At 43.9% G+C, this 16796-nt stretch overlaps 7 protein-coding genes across 10 annotated transcripts in view; 3 read left to right on the plus strand and 4 right to left on the minus strand.

Moving 5' to 3' along the window:
* LOC6587461 (cGMP-specific 3',5'-cyclic phosphodiesterase) overlaps nt 1–2264 on the plus strand; it is a 41024-nt gene extending 38760 nt beyond the window's left edge. For both annotated transcript variants that reach the window (XM_026993496.1, XM_026993500.1), the window contains one exon: nt 12–2264. In XM_026993496.1, the coding sequence (XP_026849297.1) occupies nt 12–645 (634 nt within the window). In that variant the 3' untranslated portion in view covers nt 646–2264. The remainder of the gene's footprint in view (nt 1–11) is intronic.
* A 1076-nt stretch (nt 2265–3340) lies between these two features.
* Nucleotides 3341–3742, minus strand: LOC6587444 (protein new-glue 1). The gene has a single exon (XM_002013472.1). It carries the CDS (start codon nt 3740–3742, stop codon nt 3341–3343), a length of 402 nt encoding a protein of 133 aa, XP_002013508.1.
* An 866-nt stretch (nt 3743–4608) lies between these two features.
* Nucleotides 4609–5001, minus strand: LOC6587468 (protein new-glue 2). The gene has a single exon (XM_026984561.1). The coding sequence runs from the start codon at nt 4999–5001 to the stop codon at nt 4609–4611; it is 393 nt and encodes a 130-aa protein (XP_026840362.1).
* A 715-nt stretch (nt 5002–5716) lies between these two features.
* LOC6587447 (protein PDF) lies at nt 5717–6339 on the plus strand. Its single transcript, XM_002013474.2, has one exon. It carries the CDS (start codon nt 5762–5764, stop codon nt 6053–6055), a length of 294 nt encoding a protein of 97 aa, XP_002013510.1. The 5' UTR covers nt 5717–5761; the 3' UTR covers nt 6056–6339.
* A 592-nt stretch (nt 6340–6931) lies between these two features.
* LOC6587407 (golgin subfamily A member 7) lies at nt 6932–8582 on the minus strand. Of its 2 annotated transcripts, none has more exons than XM_002013476.2 (5): nt 8486–8582; nt 8127–8308; nt 7914–8066; nt 7509–7852; nt 6932–7450 (listed from the first exon to the last, which is right to left on the minus strand). In XM_002013476.2, the coding sequence occupies exons 2-4, from the start codon at nt 8283–8285 to the stop codon at nt 7712–7714; spliced, it is 453 nt and encodes a 150-aa protein (XP_002013512.2). In that variant the 5' UTR covers nt 8286–8308; nt 8486–8582; the 3' UTR covers nt 6932–7450; nt 7509–7711. The 2 variants fall into 2 exon arrangements, with proteins under 2 accessions (XP_002013512.2, XP_026846518.1); XM_026990717.1 differs by having other exon boundaries at nt 8127–8292; nt 8486–8580.
* Nucleotides 8583–9797: 1215 nt separating this feature from the next.
* LOC6587220 (serine protease 44) lies at nt 9798–10950 on the plus strand. Its single transcript, XM_002013477.2, has 6 exons — nt 9798–9864; nt 9933–10080; nt 10137–10241; nt 10349–10467; nt 10525–10723; nt 10780–10950. The coding sequence occupies exons 1-6, from the start codon at nt 9822–9824 to the stop codon at nt 10928–10930; spliced, it is 765 nt and encodes a 254-aa protein (XP_002013513.2). The 5' UTR covers nt 9798–9821; the 3' UTR covers nt 10931–10950.
* LOC6587199 (organic cation transporter protein) lies at nt 10942–15215 on the minus strand. Of its 2 annotated transcripts, none has more exons than XM_002013478.2 (7): nt 14448–15215; nt 12631–13077; nt 12406–12560; nt 12175–12343; nt 11972–12113; nt 11729–11885; nt 10942–11667 (listed from the first exon to the last, which is right to left on the minus strand). In XM_002013478.2, the coding sequence occupies exons 1-7, from the start codon at nt 14564–14566 to the stop codon at nt 11120–11122; spliced, it is 1737 nt and encodes a 578-aa protein (XP_002013514.1). In that variant the 5' UTR covers nt 14567–15215; the 3' UTR covers nt 10942–11119. The 2 variants fall into 2 exon arrangements, with proteins under 2 accessions (XP_002013514.1, XP_026850824.1); XM_026995023.1 differs by lacking the exon at nt 14448–15215 and adding an exon at nt 13500–13723.
* Between the last annotated feature and the right edge of the window lie 1581 nt (nt 15216–16796).

Genomic DNA, 16796 nt, shown 5'->3' on the forward strand with positions numbered 1-16796 from the left:
GATTTCCACAGGGAGCGCAAGGACGAGCTGCCAAAGATGCAGGTGGGCTTCATCGATGTTATCTGCCTGCCACTGTACCGCGTTCTGTGCGACACCTTTCCTTGGATCACGCCGCTGTACGAGGGAACGCTGGAAAACAGACGCAACTGGCAGGATCTGGCCGAGAAGGTGGAGATGGGCCTGACCTGGATCGATCACGATACTATCGACAAGCCCGTGGAGGAGTTTGCCGGCTGTGCCGACGAGGAGATCAAGGACATTGAATTCACGGTGACCACGCTCAACTGCAATCAGCAGGCGCAGCATGGGGCAGGTGCAGGCGGCGATGACAGCCACACGCCGGAGCATCAGCGCAGCGGCTCCCGGCTGAGCATGAAAAAGACCGGCGCCCTGGGCAAGGCCGTCCGCTCGAAGCTCTCGAAGACGTTGTACAACAGCATGGACGGCTCCAAGCCGAAGACCTCGCTGAAGCTGCTCGAGTCGCATGTGAGCGAGGACATGGACGACAAGAGCCCGACGAGTCCTTCACAGCCGCCGCATGCCGGCGGAAGCGTGGGACGCATGTCCGCCTCGTCATCCACCTCGTCCGCCGGCACCGTGGTGGACAAGTCGAAGAAGCGCTCCAAGTTGTGCTCGCTCTTATGACGAAAGCCCTCCAATTAGAATATGGCGACTCCCTCCAGCACCTCTGGCAGTGAGACTGACAAGTGCGGAGGGGGGCTGACCGAGTTCTAATTGGAGCGCATATGATCCCGACAAATGACTATTTTGAGCCATCCTTTGAAGCATGATCTAAGTTCTGAGTGTACTCTAGGGTACTCTACCCTATCCACTCGATCTACCTGTATCTACTACTATTTGTATGTCTTTAAGTGGAGAACTATCCAATCCAATCCACAATATCCCACAAAAATACCACGCGATGAGAAGGTGGACTCGGAGGAGTAGGAAGCAAATGCAGTTGCAATATTAACATAAGTGAATGTCAAAATATGTGATCTATTTAAGGTCCCGAAGGTGCGAAGCCCACGCGTTGAACCTTTTGGTGGTTACACTCTATCTCTATCTATCTATATCTCAAGTTCCGTGTCTCTGTCGCTAACTGACTCTGAACTATAGTTATCCTGTAAGCTCCAGTACTCAAGTAGATGGATCAATTTAAGTATCTGTATGTATGTAGTTCCCCTAACCAAATCGTGCTAGTCAAACGTATGAAATACTATACCTATAACACGCCTAAATATTTAAGTAGAACTCTTTTAGTCTTTAAGCTGCAATTCGTGAGGCTATGCGAGATCAGGCATCGATGTATCCCAATAACTACTAAACTAATATACATATATGTATGTAAATGCACATACTGTATGCGAACTATAGCAATATTATATGATATTTCCCCCCACCCCACCCGAAAGAACACCAAAAAAAACAAAAGAAAAGTAAAATAATGATTCCACACTCTACTAGTGTGAATTGTGAGCACAGCACAAATATTGAGAATATCAATACGAAATTGAAACTTAGACACAAACAAAAGGCGTACGCAAATTGTTCTTAATATTCATCCACAATCCGCAATCCGTTTAATTGTATAAATAGATATACGCGAGCACTCGTACATAAAGATAAACATAAATATTAATATGGACGCCAGTCAATTTTTGAACTCGAAACTCAAATAAAAAACGATACTCTTGTCATATACTCGTTTGTATGTCTGCGCACCGCGCTCGGTAAATATACAATAGATACTCGAATGCTAATGAGTAATACGATCGGTCCTCTTCACACCTCTTCTACTTATTGTAGTTGCTGCTAAGAAGTTTACTTTATCTTCGTGTGTATTGTACAGAGCGAACTACGAGTATATAGAACATAATCGAACTATGTATATGTATATTCGGACATTTATTTGAAATGTTTATACAATATGTAACTATTAAAGTATTGTGTAACTACAACTGAATTGCTTAGCGTTACAGTGTTTAAGAGCCGCCATCTCATTTTCTCATTTTTTTCCCATTTATCCGCGTGTGCTAAGATGGCTTTCTTAAGATCAAACTCGAAATGTTAAATCAATAAACAAACATGTATTTTTCTAGTTAATCTGCCGCTCGCTTGAAAATCAAAATCCAGACAACTTTACGAATAGCTATTTCTTTTGTGACAAATTAATTGTGTATACTTCATAATCATTTCGTTGGTTGTTTCTGTTCCTAAGATTTATTCACCTTTATTTACAATACCTAAATATGTAAGACTTGCAATTGAATCAAAAATAAATCACACAATTGGGAATTACTCTAAAAACAATGTGAACTTATTTGTCCTCTTCATTCCAACAGGAAGCTATTCGAATTTGTTTTACCTTTAGTAGACCTCTTGTACACTCCGCAATGGAAAATATCCCGGGAAATTGATCAAGCAAATATATAAAATATTCAGTTTCGGACAATCATTGATCACAATTTCGCAATCTACTTCAAATTTTTAAAATCTTTAAAATCATGTTCCTTTATGAAATTCGATCCTAATTTCGATCGAAAAAGAAACCGTTCAGACCAGTGCTGCCAGTTTAGCCTATTTCAAGCTAGATCTAGCATTGCTTATAGCATATTTCGAAAGCTTATTAGTATAAGCTTTAAATGTAAATTTAATCTTTTTGAATCTTTGTTGAATACAAAATATCGGAACAGCTTTTTATGCATTTTGTGATGGCAACTTTTTTCAAAAGAGAAAGAATTTGGTTCTGTTAAATTTTAGACTACCCTATAATTTTGAAGTTCTCAAGAAACTCAAAGTGCTTTCCGTAGGCAACTTGCTGCGGCACAAAATACCAACGGTTTTGTGTGTAAAATGTATTTATTCAAATGGGAAAATACCGAAAATATTATTAAGTTTTGGGCAGAGAAGCTGCCCCACAAAGATGCGGGAAGAAACAACCTATTCGAGCCACTTGCTCTTTTTTGCTATTCAATTGCTCTCTCTCCCATGGTGCTGATGTGGCACTATCTTAGTGTTCAGTCAAATAATTTATAAAAATGTACCCAAAACTACGAATCGCCATTAAAATATTTGAATTTAATTTAAAAAAACGACAAATACTACAACAGTCAAGAGGAGGTTGCTGAGGTGGACGACATACTTAAGTTATGGCTGGTATAATGAAATCACTGAAACTTATCTATTTTTGGGGTTTAGTTTTTAGCATACATATATCGGTATATCCTGGCAGCACTGGTTTCGACTGGTATTCATATACATAGTTTGATTGATTGCACTACATTTGGTTTTTATTGCTTTCGAAGATGGATACAAGTATGTGGATATCCTAATAGGATTATCCCTGAGCACGGCGCTGGTTCAAGACCAAAACACGCGCACGGCTACCGTTGCGAGACCTCAAGATCCGCCTGCCCAAAACACTTCTGCTGCGAGTGCTCCTATTAGTGGTGCCCCTGTGAACCTTGATCCTGCGTTTTGACGACCATTTCAGGTTGCTAATACGGATTTTCTTGCGATGTACCGTTCCCGTGGATGCAACGGTTGTCGCCGCCGATGTAGTTGCAGCTGTAGTTGCAGCTGTGGTTGTAGTTGTCGCAGCCGCCGATGTCGTGGTGGTGGCCGCAACAGTGGTACTCGTGCCGGAGCTCGTTGTCGCGGTGGTGCTGGTTGCCGCATTCGTCATCCAAATGCAAAGGCTCACAGCCAGGAGTCTTAGTGCCAAATGTCCCGTCCTCATGGTGGTGTTGCTTCTTGCTGCTCTAATGTCTTGGCCCATGGCCGTGAGCCCTTTTATATACCCCGGAGACAATCGGATTTGCTTGGCAAATATTTGAGCTATATTTTCGCCAATTACGTACTTTACCTATGTACTTTGACTATGTACGGGTATTTCTGCGCGATTATTTTTGCCATATTTGTACTGTCTGTCTGGAAGTTACACAAAAGAATACGGTGGAATTTCTGAACCCTGAAAGTGAATGCTATAAAATTAGATTTGAAATGCTGCGCTGTCTATAAATAAATAGTCGCTGCTCAAGAGTCCCCATCATGTCTGCGAGGAACAGCAACAAAAGGTGGAGATACGCCTGAACACAGACCACGCCACCATCCACAGTAGAAAGCGCTTAGGACACCATAAAGTATGTTAGGCATCATACTTCGATGTAGCCATATCCAAAACCGTGACATCGGCAGAGACCTCTACGTCCCTAACCAAGCCGAGACGCATGCTTCAAAGCTCAGCCACCGAAACGTGCTGGCGAGGCGACTAGCTGGTACCAGACTCCGGCGTAGACTGGCTTCATCCAGCGGTCCTGCCCGACAGGAGTATCTAAGACTAACTTCAACCCCTAAGTGAACCTGACGGAGAATCGCCGGGACTAAGACCCACTTGCTGCTGACCCTGGACCCCTTATAAAAGTAGCTCTTAACAGTTACAGTGTATAATGTGATCGTATAGTTAAAAATACAAACAACAAAATTCTTTCTGACTAGATGACCAGATTTTGTGTATCCTTTGACAAAGATACGAGAAAACCGTATATCGTGTAATTTCAATGATTTTTATTGCTTTGCTTGATATGTGAATGCTAATACCATTACTTATCCCCGATTACGCCGCCTTTTTATGATTCTGGGCATCGACCGTGAACGAATACGATTCTGCACCCTCGCAAGGACCCTTCTTCTGAGCAAACGGCTTCTGTTGATAGTGCTTCTAGCAGTAGTGCGCCTGTAGGCCCGGATCCTCCTGTTTGACGAAAATCTCAGATTGCTTATACGGACTCTTTTGCGGTGAACCGTAGATGCCGTTGTACTTGTTGTCGAGGTCGTAGCCTCGGTTGTAGTTGTCGTAGCCGCCGATGTCGTGGTGGTGGCCGCAACAGTGGTACTCGTGCCGGAGCTTGTTGTCGCGGTGGTGCTGGTTGCCGCATTCGTCAGCCAAATGCACAGACTCCCAGCCAGGAGTCCCACTGCCAGTTGTCCCGTCCTCATGGTGATGCTGCGTGGTGGTGCTTCTTTCTACTCTAATTTTATGTCATCCCCCATGGCCGTGAGCCTTTTTATATCGGAATTCAACGACAATATCGAATGATTTGCTTAGCAAATATTAGAGTTATGTTTTCGCCAATTAAGTGCTTCGACTATGCATGGATGTTTAAACGAATGAACGTGTCTAAGAGAATATTTTGGGCATACATATTTACACAGTCTGGTAGAAAAAGCTGGAATTTCTGAACTTGCTCCAACGAGAGAAAGCTATAAATTAGATATTAAATGATGCGCTTTATTTTTACGACGCCCGGTCTTAAATTAATCAGTCGTCTAACGAGAGTGTCGCCAACAGACGTCATCCCGGCTCCCTGCTCCTCCTGGGCAAACATCCATCCGGGGATCCACCGCAGACCTCGCGCTCTGTTGCACGTTGTCACATAAAACACTGCATAATCAAATATTTGCCCAGGTCTAACTCTCACTCGACTCTGCTGACTCGCTTATTTGCCTGCGCCCGACATATTAGCCATGGGAATGACAGTGATACTCGTACTCCTACTAACGCTGATGCTGACGCCGATACCGACGCTTTTGGGTTGCGTGGTTGTGGTCTCCCGCTGAGGTTTACCTAAGCTGTTGCCCTAGTCCTGGCCTCCCTATATAAGTCGAGGACTTCCTCGCAATTGCTCATTCGAAAGGTGCAGCTCCCCCGTGCGCTTCTTCGATTGTGTTCCGGCTCCTGTTCCTCATTGCCCTGGCAATGGCTCAATACGCTTTGACTCTGGCAATGCTCATCGCGGCCCTTTGCTCCCGCTGCGAGCTATCCCGGACCATGTCCCTGCCGGACGAGGAGCGATACGTGCGCAAGGAGTACAATCGGGATCTCATGGACTGGTTCAACACTGTCGGACAGCTTGCGCCCAACCAGGGGGTTCCTCTCTGCCGATATCCATACATTGCGGACAACTCCCTGTCCATTCCCACCAGGAAGAGAAACTCGGAGATCATAAACTCGCTCCTGAGTCTCCCCAAGAACATGAACGAAGCGGGGTAGTAGTTGTAATATGGGCCTGATCAAATTATTGGATAAACGGATATACGCTTGCACCTACGGACGAACGAATGTGGACAACATACATATGTTAAGCGATCTAGTATGTAAGATGTCTGAGTAGTTTATCTGTCTGTGCTTGTGTTTTAAGGGGCAGCGTTATAAGGATATTTCATACATATTTAAGCGGTGCATCTTCAGAAACTTGTTGCTTGCTATGGTCCATACGGAACTAAGTTATATAAATAATATATGTGTCTACACATATTCTTATATACTAATATACTCGTACTTAAATGTGTAGAAAATATAATATATCAAATATAGCTACTATCTTTAGGTGAGCAAGAATGGACATATCTTTATTATTAACAGATTTTATATCGTGAATTGGATAACTCCCCCAAATAGTGTTGCCTAGATCCTTTATTAAGTTGAAAATACGATTATATTCGCGTTGCTGCGTCTCCTGTGGACAGTTTTAACCTGCTTGTTGTTCACATGCTTTGTGACATGTTTTGTGCGCACAATCGTCGGACTAGCTGTGGTTGTAGTGGTTGTGGTTGTCGTTGTCGTTGTCGTGTCCTGAGCAGAAGAAGACTGAAGCAGGCAGAGAATGGCCAGCAGGAATACTCCCAACAGATAGATAGTCAACTTCATCTTTGCGCCTCGAAACACCAGATGTCTTGAGTATGATCGAGTCTGGCTTTATATACCCGCAGTTACCGTGAACTTGACAATAAAACTGTTGATGATAAGCAAACAAGTACGAAAATGTGCACCAAATTTCGCACAAAAAGTATTTCTTGTGTCAACATATTTGCTAAAAAATTGGCAGATGAAAAAAAAAAAACAAATTATCTTTGTTTAAATGACGGCAATATGTATATATTTCCTTATAAGCTAGACAACTATGTTAATCAATATTGCGGAATTGTATTAAAATAGAACAATTCTTCGCTTGTTGATGGTTAAGTTCATTTGGCGCTGTCTGAAATCGTTTAGTCGTATGATCCTTTTATATAACTATAACTATTTTTGCATGTTCTGCGGCTGTAACGCACTTATTCAACGTTAGGACAAGCGAAGAGTTAGAAGATACTACAGCTATATTTAATTAGAAAACAAACAATCTGTTAGACAATGGTAACATATGCTGCAACTATCCCTTGGGCTCAAAATGCAATTCAGTAGCTTTTCACTTACATGACTAATGCCTGCTAACGCGTAAATACTATCTAACTGGCTGTAACCCTGCCTCGGCTAACCTAACCATTAACTCTTGTTATTTAAGGTATCGTATCGTATGTGGCTGCAGCAGAGACGGGTCCGCGTCCCCAGCATACTCATGACTAAGTCGCATGCCCCAAAGCACGAACTGGCCGCTGCGCTGCCAATCTGCAGGGATAAGATATCGTTGAATGGGGTGGTTCAACTTATTTCAGATAGTACTCACACAAATCTTGATATAATATAAAGCTTTAGCTGATTCCACAGCTTTTGGATATTTGGAAACACACACACACACGTACAATGGCATTGACTTTTTGCTTTCTAATTCTCGAAACGGGTCTTTCTTCTCCTCGTTGATGCGGTTGCTATGGTTGATGTTGGTTGTTCTCACATGAAAAACTCATTGGCTGAATGGGAAAGCGGAAGTCACGTTCGCCCAGGACGATCGAATATTGTAATCTCTATGACGCGAAGACCCCGGAAGGTGGGATCGATAAGCTGCAGTCCCTTTTGATGGTAAATGCGCTCATTCTGGGAAGCCACAAATTTGGATATCTTACGAAGGGTCTATGGGCGATGATTCAGAAATTAGTTTGGGACTGCAAAGGCATATCAACGATTAAAATACCTTCTCGTAGTGCGTTTCGGAGCACATGTAGATCAAGTATGCTGTGATGCAGCCTATACAGCCTTCACAGTAGGTGCCGCAGGAGCCCTCCTCCGCCTCGGCATAAAATTCGTTTAGCCTATTGATAGTAGACTCGAAGACGTGTCGTTCAATCTGCAGATTATACGATCCAATGTATTTCTATACAAAATTTTTAAGTGCAGCTATACGTACAATACCCTCCAGTTCTGTGGGAAGCCTCGTGTGAAATTTGACGGAGGTGCCAACGCTGTAATCGCGCTGAATGAAGACCTTGCTGAAGACCACGCCCCCGCCAGCTGCCTGAAGTGCGGCCGCGTTGCTTCCCGCTGGTGTGCCACCGCCTTGCGACATGGTGCCTCTGAAATTTATAACCACTGCTTGAATTAACTCCTTCTGCAATTCGCGGTACATCTGATTGAACGCAATCATTTTGCCACAGTTTCAGACAACGAAATCCCATCACAATCACAGCTGCCTTGCTTCTCCAGCAAGCAACTCGAACTCGAATCTGTCAAGGACTTGACATTTGGCAAGGCCTGCTTGTGTCTCACCTGAGTATTTTGTGGAAGGTGATCGTTGGGTACTCCTAACAGTTGATTTAGCCGCCGTTTTACAGCTTAAAATTATAAAAACGCTAAATGTTTGCAAATTGCTAATTCTTGCAGTCAGTGTGACCGCCGTTCTATCTATACAGTCTGACCCTCGGAAATATACCAAAATATACCGTCTCATTTTAAAAATATACCGTAAATATACTGACGAATTCAGGTTTTACTTTACATATTCCTCGATTTTGATATTCCGTGGAATATTACAAGCTATATACAAAATTTAGCCATGTCCACATAGTTTTATCTAACTAATGAACATATTTTCCAATTGACTGGCTTATTAAATACTTGACTTTGATTGTTTTTGCCTTAATTTTGGTTCCTCCAGTTAGCCCACTTAGGCCCCCTATGTTTGAATAGTTTAACTCCTTGATGTAAAGGGCGGAAAATATTAACGATTGTAAATTCTTCTTGTAGATCCATGCCATCTTTCCTCTGATCTTCAAAAAACACCACGATATCTTCCAACTAAACTGCGCTAAAATTGGTAAATTTTCATTATTTTCCGTGGAAAATTGAAATACCCCCTTGGCTTATAATAGGTTACTGTTCTCCGTCAAGGGTTGGAAACCGTATTGTTTAATTTTGATGTTCCGTCGAATTTTATTAGCTAGCTATAACATTAAGCCATGCCCACATAGTTTTATCCAATTAATGAACCTATTTTCTAATTGACTGGCCTATTCTGAATTCCGTTCAAATTCGCAGAAACGCAAAAAAACGGGGAATACTACTTTTGGAATACTAAAAGCATACGTATTATTTATATAATTTCATTATTTAAATCTATTTTTTAACTGCTGGGTGAAAGTACCGCGATTATATAAAAATACCTAAAATATGCTATGCGTTAAATGGGCGTTAAAAAATGAAATTAAATTCTGAATTTAAATTAAAACATTAAAACATTTTGTATTCAGTAATTTTTAAAGCGAAAAGAAGAATCAAATGCTGTTTTTTTGGAAAATACTTCTTCTTACATATACATACATACTGATTGCTGAGGCCGAAGAGTAGAGATTTCAAAACAATTCACCAACGCATTCGCGCTGGAAATATTTGCACAGCTTGATCGTTTGTTTCATTTGACTGTGAATGCTTCTTTGTAAATTCTATTTATCAATAAAAACTGTTCCTCTATTTTAAAAAATGCTGACGGCCATAAATTAGTATCTCTTCAACGATCAACCATGAAGGCTGCTTGCACGGGGAACCACCGAACGTACCTTCTGCTTTTTAGTATCGTTATCAATGCGCTTTCGCTCGGACTGAAGTCATGCCACGCTGTGCCCATTGTCGGTGGAAGGATTGTGTCAACCGTGGGCAGTACCTGGAAGTTGAATGTGCTTGGAAGACTAACTGATCCTCTCTCGAATTCCATTTAAAGGCAGCACCAGCAAATATCCGTTTATGGTCTCCTTGCAAGATGTGATAGTGGGGAATGAAACTGAGAGAACTACTTATCGACACTTTTGTGGTGGCAGCCTCATAAGTGACCAATGGATCCTGTCGGCCGCACACTGTGTATGGAGAAAGTAAGTGAGGGAATATCTATTATTATGCTTTTAAATTCAGTTTTTTCCGGTTTTAGGAACATAAATACCATTTTTGCGTTTATCGGCAACGAGAACATTGAAAATGTTGATCTGCTGGAACCATATGGTCTGGAAAGTGCCGAGTATATCTACTTTCAGCCGTGAGTATTTAGTTGAGTCAAGTTTAACACCCTCTCTATTTAGAGAGAGTGTAAGCAAATACCAGCCCAATGTCACGCCATCAATTGAAAGAATCTGTCCCGTCTAGATCCAACTTCAGGAATGATATTGCTCTGCTCTATATGAGACGTCGTTATAGAAGTGCTTTAGGCAAGGAACTGCAATTTGCCCAGCTTCCACCTCAGGGAATGAAACCAGATAGGAATGGTGGATATAACTATTTTATCCCGATTCTGGATTAGTTATTGTAATTGTATCTTTTAGAATCATGTCGAATTATTGGTTATGGCGCCACACAGCATGCAGGCCCATGCCAGAAGGAACTCTCTGAAGCCGAGGTTCGGGTGATAGGAAATAAGGAATGTCGCGATATCATAGGACACATCTGGGCTCCACAAAATGGGGCAAACACTGTGTGTGCAATGGGCACTGGGCATCAGGACTCTTGCCAGGGCGACTCTGGGTAAGTGACATAAGCCTCTCCTTCATTCGTTAACGTATTCGTGTTTTGAATGTTAGGGGTCCTCTAATCTGTCCGTACGGCGGCAGAGACTACATCTACGGACTCGTTTCACATGGTCTCACCTGCGGCATCAAGGGAATGCCCAGCATCTATACGGTGACCCGACCCTACCACGACTGGGTGCAGCTACTGCTACATCAGTCGTAGATCTCTGGATGTGACTTGTATATAAGTGGTTTATTATACGATATCAAACAGAAAACAATTTACGAATATATACTAAAAGAATGCAAAGATTAACAGCGAACTTAGAGGCTAGAGTACTGCAGTTGACGATACTTCTATACACTAAACGATACGTAGGACTAACTAACCTAAAGGCACCGATCGCCTCGCTCACTGCTTCTCTGGCTTCTCCAGCTGTGCCACAGGAGCTTGAGCATCGGCGGCAGCAACACCATCGATCTTGTCCGAGAGCTTGCCCGTGCCCGTTTCGGGCAGAGTGAGGGTCAGCAGGCCAGCTACTAGAACGCAGCAGCCGCAGATAGTCGTTGGAATGTACCAGCCGAGGGCTCCCAGCACATCGACCACATAGGGGGCGGAAATGGATCCCACATGGGCAAACGTCGAGCAGGTGCCCAGGGCAGAGTTACGGATCTGGGTGGGATACAGTTCCGCCGTGTAGAGCGTGACCACGGAGTAGGTGGCACTGATTCCGAAGCGACCCAGCATGGCGAAGGCCACGATCCAGGTAGTGCTGCCCGCAGGCACGGAGAGGACCAGCAGCAGCGAGACGCCCGTCCACATGAACAGGAACATGGTTGTGTTGCGTCGGCCAGTGAATCGCAGCATGATCACCGGCACCAAATACGAAGGGATATCCACCAGGCCAGTGGCCACGATGTACAGGTACCGACTCACCGAAAGGTTGGCCGCATTCAGAGCTGTAGGCAAGGGAACTCTTTTAGAATCGAAAACCAATAAATCTTTAAAGAAACACCTCACCCGTCACATAGTAACTCAGCGATGTCACGCAGAACATAAAGTATGAGGTGAAGATCAGCTTGCGCACATTGGGATTGGCAAATAGCTCGATGATGGACTTGAGTGGGCCATTCTTGAGTTTTTCCAGCAGCGAGGAGGAGCCGCTTTCTGGTTCCAGCTGCAACGACAGAAGATGATGATGTTGCTTAGCAACCGGACTGCAGGTACATGAATATTGATATGTTCTCGGAACTTTGCACTCACCGACTTCTTATCGGTGACGAGGTCCGAGGGGGCGGCCAGCGCTGGCTGAATATCGTAGTGGCTGGGCTGCTTGAAGAGGATCTTGTAGACGCGATCGTAGCGCTGGTTCGTTATGAGCCAGCGGGGTGATTCATTCATCAAGCTAAGGGGGGGGAAAGTAAACTATTAGGTGATCATTTAGAAGGTAATCCAATGTAACTCACTAGCAGTTTAGGACGAGGAGGAGCGAGGGTATGGTCAGAGCCAGCTGCAAGTGTCGCCAGGGCTGGATGAGGTAACCGATAATGGCCAAGATGATCATGCCAATGGGATAGGAGGCCGAGAAGGCAATGGACATCCAAGAGCGATGCTTCAGGCAAACGTTTTCCACAACTAAAACAAAGAAAATACAGAAATGAGGCAATCAACTCTAAGATTACAGCGCCAGAACTTACTCATTGTAAAGGCCGGGTAGAAGAGTCCCGAGGAAGCGGCTCCCAAGGCGAAGCGACCCGCCAGGAAGAGACTGTACCAGGGGGAGAAGGTGCAGAAGAAGCTTCCCACAACGAAGAAGACGGCACCCAAGGTAAAGGAAGTCTTGCGACCGAATCTGCAAGGATACCATTGATCAGCAAACATCAGCAGAATGGGAAGAAGGGAATTCCCTTTCACCAACTCACTTATCTGCCAGGATGCCAAAGGAGAAGGACCCACAGAACTTTCCCAACGATATTGAGACCTGTGCTGAGGTGCGCTGAATACTCCTCTCGCAGGTCAGATCCCAGTCGGAGACAAAGGTGCTCTCCGGATCCGCGTACTCGTAGCTGCCCTTCACCTTGCAGGACACCTCCGCGGGCCTATTGATTTCCGACATGTGGCTTGTGTAGTTGAGGGCCGCCTCGTAGGACATTTGGCCGAGGTGCTTGTAGTTCCAGTCCCACACCGTGCACCCGCCGGAATTTAGACCGCCTTCGGCTATGTGTCGCCTCTGGGCCAGCGTCCAGTTGGTGGCATCCAGATCAGGGAGGCCACACCACTGATCCTCGGGCAGGTGCCCCAGCAGGGTGTAGGAGGACACATGGAATCCGTTCAGTATGTTGGGGGTGACGCATAGGAAGAAAATGGCCCTAAAAGTGTAAGTGGAAGAGGAAGGGAAATGATTATAGCTTCACCTGCTGCTAATTGGTGATTTTGTTTTCGCCGATCGGGGAGATTGTTTACAGCACGCAACTTCAATCTTTCGCACATTGACACCACACACACACACACACACAGTCGTCTAACACTTGATTGGAATGCAAATAGTGCCCGTAATACCCTATCCAAAACATTAACTTAAACAGTTAATGCCGAAAACAAAAGCCGTGAAGGTTAGTTTCAGCACATGACAGATTCGGACGAATTTCAGTATGCGGCTCACATAATGACAGATGCGGGGATTCGCGCCGAAAACATACAATATTTTGAAAACGGCAGCGTCATTAATCATTACCCAACTCGGGCAACCGGAACGCGGTGCGCAATATTTACATATCCGATCTGGACTCACGTGCCTCTCACTCTCCTCCACACCCACATCACACCCATGAGTTCCGGGAACGGGAAGATCATCCAATACTCGAAGGTGATTTCGTGGACTTTTAGGTTGAGTTGGTTGAATGACTTTCAGTCCCAGTGCAGTTGTCCTCCAGTGCTCTCCAGGGGCTCTTATCACAGCTGGCTTTTTCCTAGGATCACAATTACATGGCCCGATCTCGATCTACATGGTGAATGGAACCGGTACTCGCACTATAGCTATACGAGCTATAGATTAAACCCACGATCCGTCGACGCCAGATCTCGGATTTCGAATAATGAGTGGCTTATCAATTTCGATTGAGCTTCATGCGAATATAATACGAATAATCGTATGCATATACACGCTGATATACTCTCGGAATGGATTCTATATTTAAATTCTTAACACTGTTCTGAGCGATCACATGACCAATGCCCTCTGATTGAGCTCCACCCCACCCCCTACTCCCTCCTACTGTGAGTGAGTGATTTCTGACCCAAGTCCAGGAAGCGGCAGGGCAGACAAGTTTACAAAATCCGTCTACCTTCTCGTCCCATTAGATTACAAAATCGAATCTTCCCATCCGAAACGTGCTTCATAACGTTACAGAATCAGAATGCTAATTGTTTCTTGGGGTTTCATGGTAATGAGTGGTTCGTGATTTGGTTAGGGTTTTTGCGAGAGTATTTGCTGACCAGTCAAGCGAGATGATCGTATAATTGAAAGTGTTTCATCTGAATCACAGTGTAGACAAGTGCACCACCCTGACTAATGTCAACGTTTTTCTAGAAACTCAACCTTTAAAAGCCATCACAGTGCATTCATTAGGAAGTGGGTCAAGTGGAACGTGATTGGGGCACGAGTCGGACCGGACTGCAGCTTAATCTGGCTGCTTCCTAGAGTGCTCTCAAATGTGAGTGAAATGTGAGGATTCCTTACCAGACGAATGCCCCGCCACTGCCCACGATTTCCAGCTGCTTGGTGAGCAGATCCTTCATGCTCTCCTCGCTGATGTGCTCGCGTGTCCTCTCCGGATTGTCATCCTTTGATTTGGTCATGGTTCGAAAATATCACAGTTGGGATTGAAGGGGACCGTGGGTAGATTCCTTTACTTCTTTGCAGTCCGTTCTTGTGCTTGAGCTTGAACTTCTACACTCGATCGTTCAGTTTAAGCGGGAATAACAACCGACTGGATGGATGTGCTCTGCGAGTGCGTTCACTTTGAGCCTTTGACACCGAGTGCGCAGATAAGGAACCAGCAGGCGAACCTTCGCTTCGTCCGAAGAACCGAAGATCCGACGATCGATCCGATCGATATTCACTTTCACTAAACGCTGCCTCGCTGTAATGCCTCGATGGTCCCGATTCTGGTTGTTTTTCAGTGCTATTTATCTATGTCTCACGGGCTGTGTTTGTTCTATTTTCCCATTTGTCTTTATGATCGCTGTTTATGCTGCAGCGCACATGGGAATGAAAATGAATGCCACTTATGACATACCAGAATGCGACACGTTCTGGGTTCTCTGTTTCAGTGAAATACAATTTACAATGAAATACTTTCGGGTTTCTTATTTGTTCAGGTCTTTCTTTTTTTTGTCCGTTTCTTGGTTTGCTGGGCTGTGCAACGTTTTCTAATTTTGAATGGATCCCCGAACGCGTGCATTCGCCTTTCTCCTGTCGATGTCCGCCGGTGTCGCTATCAACTACTTGTCGCTTCGAAAGCGTCTCACAAACTAAGCCCACGGGAGGTCGATCGCAGTGTTTTTGTACGCCCGTTGCCGCTGCCACTGCCGCCCCACAGTCCAACCAGAGGAGAGAGATGGGGCCCAGGCAGAGGTACTCGTACTAACACTCGCAATCGGGCCATTGCGTCTTCCCCGGCGCACCCGCCCGCAGTGCCGCGCCTACGGGACCGTTCGGCTCTCTTCCCGATCCATATACGATCTATATACATAGTATTATATGTTCGCTTTCTTTGGATTTCATTGCAAGCATTAAAAACAAGAAGGAAGCCGAGCTGCGGCCATGCCGAAGTGTTCGATACCCTCGAATGTAAGATGATATGTGGTTTTGATAATGGGAAAAACCTGTTAGGATAGTACAGGGACATAGTAAACGATTGTTTATTACGTTTGAATTGATTTATCATATACATTTTCTTGATTATCTTGATCCAAAAAAGGTAGTGGATTCAGTCATCTTATCCTGACCGTTTCGACTGCTTTCCGCAAAGAGAAAGTTGAGTTTCATCACTGCATCATAATGTAAGTAGTACTGATTAAAAAATAAACTCTTTCTTTTGATTTTTCAATTTAAGTTTTAGGCTTAAAGTGGAGTAAAAACTAGACAGAAATAATATATATTAAGACATATGTAGCTCCAATAGAAACTTCTGGCAATAATACTCGTACTCTTCGACTCTTCAAAATTATAATACCCTTATATAAAGGGTAAACAAAATTAAATACAATTATTGAGCTTTTAAAAAAAGCGATTCTGTTTACCGAATGTCAAAATGCGCACTCAAAAATAAACAAATTTATTTCTGAATGCTACCTATATGATTAAGTTGAATATATTTATGTGATTTATAGATCAACCACCGAGTTGAGTCATTTGAAGTTGAATCAATTACTAGATTACTATATGTCGAGCAATCATTTCATTCATTTTTTAATGGCGATCCCAAAGATAATAAGAGAGGAATTCCTACATATTTCGATGTTTTCGATGTACTCTACCCTCGCACTCCCACACTCTATTCTTCCGTTGCTCTTTGCTCAGGATTCTCATTACGAATGCGACAAACAAAACATTAGAGATTACGCTCCCCAGCGAACACTTGAGAGCCATATGTTCTGTTCGTCTCCTTCCATTCCTCCATTCCATTACATTCTCTCTGTTCTGCTGGCTCTGCTGGTTCCGCTGTTCTGTTCGAGAAGGGCCACCCGAAGCCGATGTAATTTACATGAACAGCCAGACCGTTTAATTCGTTTCTCTCTGCATATCATTACGGTGTTTCCCGTTTGCTTTCGTATTGTTTACATTCTTTTAGGTTTTATTTTCCAAATTCCGAATTTAAAGTCGAAGAGCGGGCCACAATATATTGTATGACGTATAGAAAGAGTACCGAAAGAGTGAATGAACATGAATGTGCACTCTCTGCAATTCTGAATGAAATTTTTGTATACAATGTGGAAAGATTTGAATCTCATATTTATAATCTGAGAGAGTATTACCTACCCTGTAAGCCGAATCGTTCCGTAACTGGAACCAGATTTCTACGCA

This window comes from Drosophila persimilis, unplaced genomic scaffold, assembly GCF_003286085.1.
Source record: "Drosophila persimilis strain 14011-0111.01,24,50 unplaced genomic scaffold, DperRS2 tig00000000-arrow-pilon, whole genome shotgun sequence".
Classification (NCBI taxonomy): domain Eukaryota; kingdom Metazoa; phylum Arthropoda; class Insecta; order Diptera; family Drosophilidae; genus Drosophila; species Drosophila persimilis.

What these genes read in the sequence shown, in the direction of transcription:
- LOC6587444 (XM_002013472.1), bottom strand. Translation starts at nt 3,742, where the DNA reads ATGAGGACGGGACATTTGGCACTAAGACTCCTGGCTGTGAGCCTTTGC.
- LOC6587468 (XM_026984561.1), bottom strand. Translation starts at nt 5,001, where the DNA reads ATGAGGACGGGACAACTGGCAGTGGGACTCCTGGCTGGGAGTCTGTGC.
- LOC6587447 (XM_002013474.2), top strand. Translation starts at nt 5,762, where the DNA reads ATGGCTCAATACGCTTTGACTCTGGCAATGCTCATCGCGGCCCTTTGC.
- LOC6587407 (XM_002013476.2), bottom strand. Translation starts at nt 8,285, where the DNA reads ATGTCGCAAGGCGGTGGCACACCAGCGGGAAGCAACGCGGCCGCACTT. An exon ending in CCACAGAACTGGAGGGTATT is followed by an intron (nt 8,067 to 8,126) that starts GTACGTATAGCT and finishes TATAATCTGCAG; the next exon opens with ATTGAACGACACGTCTTCGA. An exon ending in CCGAAACGCACTACGAGAAG is followed by an intron (nt 7,853 to 7,913) that starts GTATTTTAATCG and finishes CATCGCCCATAG; the next exon opens with ACCCTTCGTAAGATATCCAA.
- LOC6587220 (XM_002013477.2), top strand. Translation starts at nt 9,822, where the DNA reads ATGCCACGCTGTGCCCATTGTCGGTGGAAGGATTGTGTCAACC. An exon ending in GTGGAAGGATTGTGTCAACC is followed by an intron (nt 9,865 to 9,932) that starts GTGGGCAGTACC and finishes TTCCATTTAAAG; the next exon opens with GCAGCACCAGCAAATATCCG. An exon ending in GCACACTGTGTATGGAGAAA is followed by an intron (nt 10,081 to 10,136) that starts GTAAGTGAGGGA and finishes TTCCGGTTTTAG; the next exon opens with GAACATAAATACCATTTTTG.
- LOC6587199 (XM_002013478.2), bottom strand. Translation starts at nt 14,566, where the DNA reads ATGACCAAATCAAAGGATGACAATCCGGAGAGGACACGCGAGCACATC. An exon ending in AGTGGCGGGGCATTCGTCTG is followed by an intron (nt 13,078 to 14,447) that starts GTAAGGAATCCT and finishes TTACACTTTTAG; the next exon opens with GGCCATTTTCTTCCTATGCG. An exon ending in CTACCCGGCCTTTACAATGA is followed by an intron (nt 12,344 to 12,405) that starts GTAAGTTCTGGC and finishes TCTTTGTTTTAG; the next exon opens with TTGTGGAAAACGTTTGCCTG.